The sequence below is a fragment of the Nicotiana attenuata genome, chromosome 12 (genome assembly GCF_001879085.1).
Source record: "Nicotiana attenuata strain UT chromosome 12, NIATTr2, whole genome shotgun sequence".
Taxonomy (NCBI): Eukaryota; Viridiplantae; Streptophyta; class Magnoliopsida; order Solanales; family Solanaceae; genus Nicotiana; species Nicotiana attenuata.
The window spans coordinates 30,348,717-30,357,660 of NC_032000.1; the positions used below are offsets into that span (position 1 = coordinate 30,348,717).

The 8,944-nt window shown below is 35.0% G+C and overlaps 1 protein-coding gene across 1 annotated transcript; it reads left to right on the forward strand.

The window, feature by feature from the left end:
* Nucleotides 4,252–7,552, forward strand: LOC109236211 (lysine histidine transporter-like 5). The gene is made up of 8 exons (XM_019402409.1): nucleotides 4,252–4,343; nucleotides 4,423–4,604; nucleotides 4,709–5,092; nucleotides 5,776–6,175; nucleotides 6,280–6,385; nucleotides 6,507–6,598; nucleotides 6,691–6,759; nucleotides 7,219–7,552. Exons 1-8 carry the CDS (start codon nucleotides 4,317–4,319, stop codon nucleotides 7,327–7,329), a joined length of 1,371 nt encoding a protein of 456 aa, XP_019257954.1. The 5' UTR covers nucleotides 4,252–4,316; the 3' UTR covers nucleotides 7,330–7,552.

Genomic DNA, 8,944 nt, shown 5'->3' on the forward strand with positions numbered 1-8,944 from the left:
ATATTTGCAAGTTCAATAATTAAAGCCTAACATTGATAAGAACATGTCAAGTACAACTAGCATCAGGAATGGTACATCTCTATACCTACATGTTAGATATGCGTGTCAAATGTATGATTCCACAGTGATGTTTTCCAAGTACTCACACTCTCAGAATACTCAACATGCCTATCTCAAATTCCCACTCATCACACACACAATCATTCAACACTGCACGGGTGCCTGGCATCAATGCCGCTCACCAAAGTACGTGTATATATCACTATACATGTGCTCACTGCTGGTATGCTAGTCTCTGGATGGTCACATCCTTCCCAAGCACTAATATAAAGCCTATAAGGCCTGCTGCGGTATGCAGCCCGATCCACAATAATAAATAAGCCAATAAGGCTTGCTACGGTGTGCAGCCCGATCGACAATTACACTCACAACCCGGCTCTTAGGCCCACCTCAATCATCAATCTCTCAAGTCTCAAGGGGTCATAAATCTCATACCACTCAGCCCAAACAATGGTAACATGTGATGTAACGGTGAATTATTACAGAGAGTGAGATATGATATGCGAATGAAGAATCATGACTGAATATATAATTGCAGTTAAAGCAGATAACTCAAAACAACAAAAATAACCTCATTAAGTCTCAATCGAATAAGCACATAGCCTAAACATGATTTCTAACATGAACCACTGCTTAATTGCTCTAACAAGTAGGGATTTTACAGATAAAACAAGATTTGTTAGCAACTCAGTACAAAAATCAACTAGGTTCATGTGTACCCCGGTGCACGCCCACACGCCCATCAGCTAGCATGTGTGTCACCCCCACACAACACAAATAACATGTTTTTAGGGACAAATACCCTCAATTCCAAGTTTAGAAATATTACTTACCTCAAAACGCGTAACTCACTACTCCAACAAGCCAGTGAGCAACTTGAATCTTGCCAAAGCAACTTAATTGCATCAATATTAGCTATAGGAAACAATTCCAAAGATAAAGCTAAGGTCTTTAACCAAAAACAAAAAGTCAATCCAAGACTCACACCTCGGAACCCGAAAAAATTCACAAATTTCGAACATCCATCTGATAATGAGTCCAACCATACCAAACCATCCAAATCCAACCATAAACCGACCATCAAATCCCCAAATCTTACTATCCAATACATAGTCCAAAAATCCTCAAATTTCACCTCAAACACATATAATCTAGCAGTAAAATTCAATGGAAAACAATATTTATCAATAACAGTGATGAATCTTCACTTACATCTTAAATTGTAGCCAAAACCCTTTCCTAAATTGTACCTAGCCAAGCTCCAAAAGTCTGAAATAATAAAAATGGATCAAACCCTTGATAATATTTCCGCCCAGTGATTCTCGCACCTGCGGATCACTTAACCGCATATGTTGTTCTGCAGGTGCTGTCAAAATCTTGCTTCTGCGATTCCTCTATAGACTCTGACCTTCCGCATCTGCGGAATATAGCTTCGCGCTTACGGAAGCGCACCTATGCCAAATCTTCCACTTCTACGAAACTCCCTGCCCAGCACAGAACCCACTCTACGAACTCCATGTCGCACCTGCGGCCAAGATCCCGCGATCCATGATACGTTTCTGCGGACTCGCAAAAGCGGAGATCCTTTGCACTTGTGCTCCCAGACAACCTCCCAAATCCTCGCACCTGCGTACAACTAGCCGCTTTTATGGCTCCGCACCAGCGGCCCAAAACCTCACAGGTGCAGTTACACCAGAACTGAAACCAACAGCACTTCCCTAAGTCTAAACCTCAACCCGATTTCAATCCAAATCACACCGGGGGGCCTCGGGACCCCATCCGAACGTACCAACACGTCCTATAAAATAATACGAACTTAGTCGAAGCCTTAAATCACATCAAACAACATCAAGTTACGAATTGCACCCCAATTCAAGCCTAATGAAACGAATGAACTTCCAAGTTCTAAAACCAATGCCGATCATATTGAACCAACTCCGATTGACCTCAAATTTGCACACAAGTCACAAATGGCACAACGTACCTATCCCAACTTTTGGAATCAAAATTCGAACCCGATATGAATAAAGTCAACTCTTGGTCAAACTTCTCAACCCTCCAAACTTTCAACTTTCCGACTTTCACCAAAAAGCCTCAAATGAACCTACGGACCTCCAAATCAATATCCATACATACGCCTTAGTCTGAAATTACCATACGAAGCTATTGGAACCATCAAAACACCATTCCAGAGTCGTCTATACAAAAGTCAAACTCTGGTCAACTCTTTCAACTTAAGCTTCCAACCTTGGGACTAAGTGTCCCAATTCACTTCGAAACATGCCTAGAACTAAACCAACCACAAATGAACATAGAAGAACCGATAAAATGGGGGACGGGGCAACAATACATAAAACGACTGGCTGGGTCGTTGTAGTATTTGTCACATAGCATTTAAGATTTATTTTGTTACTACCTTGATTTTGTTCTATTTGCAAGATTGCACTAATAATAATGATATATAGCAGTATTTCTGTAATAATAAATCATTATATAAACTCTTTATATTTGCTTGAATTAATAGTTGAATTCCGTGTTAGCCTAGTGCTAGATTTAAAGTAGAATAGTAGTTTAGTGTCATAAATTTATTAATGCAAATGTGAGATTTATATAAGATTTATAGTGAAAATGATACCCGGTAGAAACTTTTAAGCATGTTGTATAAAATATCACAATTTATAATGTATTTAAAGATTAGCCAATTTCGCTCAAACGTCAGGACACAACGTCCTAGAGTTTAAACCTTAAAATTCAATCTTCGTGATATCGTGTCTTAAAGTTCGAAAATTGTGTCCAGAAGCTAGAATATTATGTCCTGAATTTTTAATTAATAGTTCAGAAATTCAGGACACTTAGTTATGAATTTCAAATTAGCAGCTAAAAAATTCAGGACACTAAGTCTTGAATTTCCAAATTCAAGATACTTAGTCCTAAGGTTTAGGTGAATTGGCTAATTTTTAAATATATTATAAATTATGGATATATTTTAAATAGCGGGCTTAAAAATGACAATTATTGCACTTCGCCCTGATTTATATTGCAATAGTTGATAACAATCACCTAAAATATGTACCCTTGTAAAGTGATTTGTTGTACATCTGCTTCAAATCATATATACTTTTTGTTTACCTTTTTATCAATTTATTGTTATTTTGTGTCTCATTGTACCCAAAGAGAAACAATTTTGGTTTTTATTTTTTCGTGTGTAAGGTGTAACATAATAATCGTCAAAAACTTCGCCAAAAAAAAGGGGTCAAAACTGAATTCAGTTCAATAAGATAGTTTTTTTCTGATCTTCCCCCATTTAAGGAGTTACCAAAACAGTTAGCACAATTAAATGAAACTAGTAACAAACGGAAGGAAAAATTAGATTGGAATAAATACATAACTATTCACTTTTGGTTTTATGCCCCTATTATTTGAATAGAAAAAGTTTAGAGAAATAGAACATTTACTATCTTATGACAGAAGAAAAATATATGCATAAGTTGATTAATTAATTATATAGCGAGACTAATAAAATTAGGAATTAAATCCCAAAAGTCACATATATAAAAGTGAAATGTTTCGTTACAAATTCTTTTCCTTATTGAAAATCTGATAATCAAAAGTACAATTAAATTTAGGCTCTAATTCTAATAATGACATTTATGTTTGTGATTACATTAATGTATTATTATTTAATATATGAAAATGCCCGAAAAAAATTTCTCTATTAAATTTGTAAAATTACTATTTCTTAAAATTATTAATGTTTTACATACCGTGTGAAGTGCAAATAATTTTTACTAGTTATAATATAAAAAACAATATCAAACAATTGGTTAGATTGCGTTTAGTTCAATTGGATTGATCAATTTCATAAAATTCTTCTGACACCTTTATTCACGGGCAATATTAAATTTGGCTTGTCTAGTTCTGTATTTCTAGTTACTAGTCAAGTTGCACGAAAATAGGATAATCAATCGCTTATCACATGGTTTGTGTAGTAAATAAGTGGATAACTTTATCTAGATATCCTTAATTTTCTGAAACTGTTTGCTACGGGAAACATGATTCACATACATAGATATTGTAGCTAAAAATCTATGACTGATTCATAGTTCCCCTAAATGAGGATAGTAAGACATACCCCAAAAAAGTATAAAAACCCTTTTCCCACGCTCAACATTTTACTTACTTATCTATTGAGTAATTTCTAACAAGAGTTTTTAAACTACTATATATTTACTTTGACACAAAACTAGTATACACTAATGGTGCAAAACAATGAAGCTTCGAGGGTATGTTCTATCTAAACATGAATTTCTAATACTAGTCTTTGATTTGTTCTTATTCATGTAACTTCATTTTTCATTCAAGGTTGAGAGTGGAAATAACTCCAATGATGGAAGGAGAAATGAGGAAAACGATGATCTGAATAAGTGGTTGCCTATAACAGCTTCCCGAAAAGCCAAATGGTGGTTTTCAGCATTCCATAATGTAACAGCCATTGTAGGAGCTGGTGTTCTAGGCTTACCGTGTGCAGTGTCACAACTCGGCTGGTATATTCTAGTTTTTTTATGATACATTTCATGTAAGTCATTCATTTGTGAAAAGAGTTCAAACCCTCTTATATTTGATTTTTTCTTTTTAAATTAATATGCAGGATTCCAGGAATCGGGATGATAATAATTTCATGGAGTGTGACATTATACTCATTTTGGCAATTGGTTAATTTGCACGAGCATGTCCCGGGGAAGAGATTTGACCGATATCCTGAGTTAGGCAAACATATATTTGGCCAAAAGAGGGGTTACTGGATGGTGATGCCTCAACAGATTATTGTTCAGGTTGCCTGCGACATAGTATACATGGTTACAGGGGGGAAGTCTCTAAGGGAAAGTGTGAAGATGATGTTCCATTGGGGTCGCAAAATTAATCAAACTTACTATATTATGTTTTTTGGAGTTCTTCAATTGATACTATCCCAAGCTCCTAATTTTAATTCCTTGAAGGTGGTCTCTTTTACAGCAGCTGTTATGTCATTGAGGTAAATGAACACAAAATGCAAAATACACGTCTATTATTATGATGTTAAAATAATTATACATCTAGTAACTAGTTTTTTTCCCCTTTTTAAAATACATGACTTTATCTGGTGAAATAGGGTGTAATAAATTTGGAAAATTTACTTATACTATCACATGTATTGCTTGCATTCGGAAACCCACCATAAGGCGCATCGTTGGAAATTCATATACTGTAAACTTTTGAAATAGTTCAATTCAAATTTTTCTTTTTGTTTTTACATATATGACTGTTATATAGAGTTTGCTTCATGTTTTCTGGACGAGTGACTTTTCCCAAGTTTTCCTATATAAAAATAACATACATAAAATTAGTATATGTATTTGACACGATTTGAAAGAATTTGATACGAATCCCTCACAACCATAAGAAAATCAAGCGTATGCATGTATTACTATGGAGGAATTAGCTTCATCTCAACAATCTCAATTGAAAATATTAAGAGATAATTAGCATTTTCTTATGAGCACACACATCATGTATCTATTGAATTAGTCAAAGATATTACTAATTTGGAGTTAGCTAATATTTAAATGCTAGTAGTTTAATATTAAATTAGTTATTCATTCGCATTTTCGGTCATTGCATCTCTTGGCGTTTGTTTTTATGACATTAATTAAATTCACTTTGTACTTACATATGCAGTTACTCAACAATTGCGTCAGTTGCGTCAATTATCAAGGGAATCGAGCATCCGAAATCAGTTAGTTATGGTCTTCGATCTCATACTACAGCTGGAATAATATTTGATATTTTCAACAGCTTAGGAACCATTGCATTTGCATTTGCTGGACATAGTGTTGCATTAGAAATTCAAGCAACCATCCCTTCAACCCCAGAAAGACCCTCTAAAAGTCCAATGTGGCGAGGTGTTGTCGTGGCTTATGCAATTGTTGCATTTTGCTATTTATCTGTTGCAGCCTCTGGATTCTGGGCTTTTGGCAATCTTGTGGCTGATGACGTTCTTGTTACACTAGAACACCCAAATTGGCTAATTTCTCTTGCAAACTTCATGGTGTTTTTGCATGTTCTTGGAAGCTATCAGGTGATGGTTTGAAACTATATTATGATACTTTTGCCAGAAGATAATTATCTTCAATATTGGGTCAAATGTTTTGTGTTCATTACCATTTTGTTTTTTAATCTCAGGTTTTTGCAATGCCTGTTTTTGACACGATTGAATCTTTCTTGGTTAAAAAGCGTCATTTCACTCCTGGGCGGCCTCTTCGCCTTATTGCCCGAAGCATTTATGTTGGTAAATAAAATTAATCTTTCGTGGCTTTATGGAATATTGTTAAAAATAAAATAAAAAAGAGATAGCAAATGTGATGGTAACTAATTCCTGTTTTTCAACACTTGTATCAATTGTTATGCAGTTCTCACGATGTTCATTGGAATTTGCATTCCCTTTTTCGGAGGGCTGTTGGGTTTTTTCGGAGGATTGGCATTTTCATCCACATCATTTTTTGTGCGATTTCTATCCTATCTTTCTATAGAATTTCTAACTGCTTTAAGCAAAGCAGTACTAACCAATATCCTTATTAATTGTATATATTGCAGCTCCCATGCATGATGTGGCTTGTCAGCCAGAAGCCTAAAAAGTGGAGCATTCATTGGATCGCTTCTTGGGTAAGTTTGTCAAATTTGTTGAGATAATACACGATCATGTGTTTTCGTTTGTTTTCCAAATAAATATTTAAAGAAAACTTAAACTATGTGACTGTATAATGTTAGCCCTAAGATAGGACAGACTAGCTAGTAGGATATGCTATCTCAAATAATCAAATAATACTGCAAAATAGTGCATTCATTATCTTTTTGATACAAAACAAAGTTATATATTCTCTTATTATGTTGTGGATAGCATTTGATGATTGTAAAATATTATACTATAATAACATCACGAACTAAAACATTTAACAGCATTAAAAGAAACATGTTTTTTTTATTCATGATGTACTAATTAACTCTATATAGATAATGTAATTTATATTACTTTATTAGTCAACATGATTTGTGATGCACGTGATAGTTAAAATGTCACTATGTTCTCTATGTTCACTTTCATTTCTTTTACTTTGTTTGCAGATTTCAATTATTATTGGCGTGAGCATAACCATCTTGGCACCAATAGGAGGAGCACGCACCATTATCATCTCAGCAAAGAAATATAAATTATTCTCTCATTCCGAAGAGTGATAGTTCTCCCATTTTCTATCACTAGGAATTTCTTTCTCCCAAAAATTTAGAAACATCTATTCTAGTGATTTTGTTTCATATGAAGTAGTTCACTCTCAATGTGTTTCGCATTTTTGTCAACATATACTATATAAAAGAGTCTTGAAGCAGGTCATGGTTGTCTTGCTAGCTAGCAGATGAAACGAATTTTTTTCTTTTTAATACAGGTGTATTAGTTGTTTTACTCGGTCCAACTAACTAGGTTAATATGCATGCATTATTAGTTTTTTATTGCGCAGACACTTTTGCCCTTGCTTATCGTGTAACAGTTCAACTCACTGTTTCTGGAAGATATTTATAACCATGAGTAATATCTTTATTACATTAGACGTCATTCGTATTTTTGTAATTTTGGTAAACTTTGAGAACCTTTATCATGTTCCAAAAGTATCTTATGTAATGTTAAACAGATGGTAGTTTTTTCTGGCACGCTTTTTGCAGTTGCATGCGACGCGCCTATACAATGGAGCAAACTTTAATCCTTTACTACTTCTCTAAATGTTTAAAGATCAGTAATCGTATCCGCGCGATGCGCTATGGTCATGCTTGTTTGGACATATCAGATTGTATTGCTTTAATAATTTTTAATTGTAATTGTATACGGGTGAAACCGAGCCCGTTGAACGCCTTAGTTATCGATGAAGAAAATGGAGCAGAGATGTGACTGTAAGGAACCGGAATCGAGGCAGGGAGCCCCTCGAATCGAGGTCATGGCAAAACACCCGCCCTCAAACGAATCGGGGCCACGCCCCCCGGGTCTGATTCGAATCCCTAAACTTCGGAGAGCGTTATCAGATAACCGAGCATGACTAAAAAGGGCCATGATATCCGTGCCCAGCCGGACGTCACGACGTGAATCTCGGCATGTACCCGCAGAAGATCAGTAATTAGTAAAATGGGAGATTTTACCTTTTATAGAGTTGTACTTTGGGTAAAACTCCCCTACTACATAAAGGGGAGTCTGAATATTCATTAGGATCATTGTAACACGCATATCAAAGCAATTTTATTCTTATTTTCTCTGCTATTCAAAGTTCTTACTGTTGTTCATCAGTTCTTCATTATTACGAGACCAAGATCGAAGGCAAGCACTATATTAAAGTTGTTATCGAGTCCGGGTTCACTCCCCACAATTAGTTTGACAATTTATCACGTCCTTTATCTATGTTATCTAACACAATTTATCATTTGTATTGAATTAATCCGCATATCCTTAAAACACTTATAAATTTAATTTTTATCCTTTTTTTAGGGTAAACAGTTTGGAGTACAGCGTGGGGCTAAGGATAATAGTGGCAATTTGATACAAATTTTCACAACACACTCTGCTTTACTCTTATTCATTGAGACCTTAATTTCAGAAAATCTTAAGGATGGTATAAGGATGAAATCATTGATGAATGACTTATCATGTTAATGATACTTTTAAATTAAATTAAGAAGTCTATAAGGGGTGATATGGGGTATACGGATTCCAATCGGAGCTTGTCGCTCGTCGTGAAGTAGTTGTGACTTGTTGTTGTTATATGGTGTCTTGTTATTGATACTTATATGTTGTTGGATTGATCTGGTTGTT

What these genes read in the sequence shown, in the direction of transcription:
- LOC109236211 (XM_019402409.1), top strand. Translation starts at nt 4,317, where the DNA reads ATGGTGCAAAACAATGAAGCTTCGAGG. An exon ending in GCAGCTGTTATGTCATTGAG is followed by an intron (nt 5,093 to 5,775) that starts GTAAATGAACAC and finishes TTACATATGCAG; the next exon opens with TTACTCAACAATTGCGTCAG. An exon ending in TTCATTGGATCGCTTCTTGG is followed by an intron (nt 6,760 to 7,218) that starts GTAAGTTTGTCA and finishes CTTTGTTTGCAG; the next exon opens with ATTTCAATTATTATTGGCGT.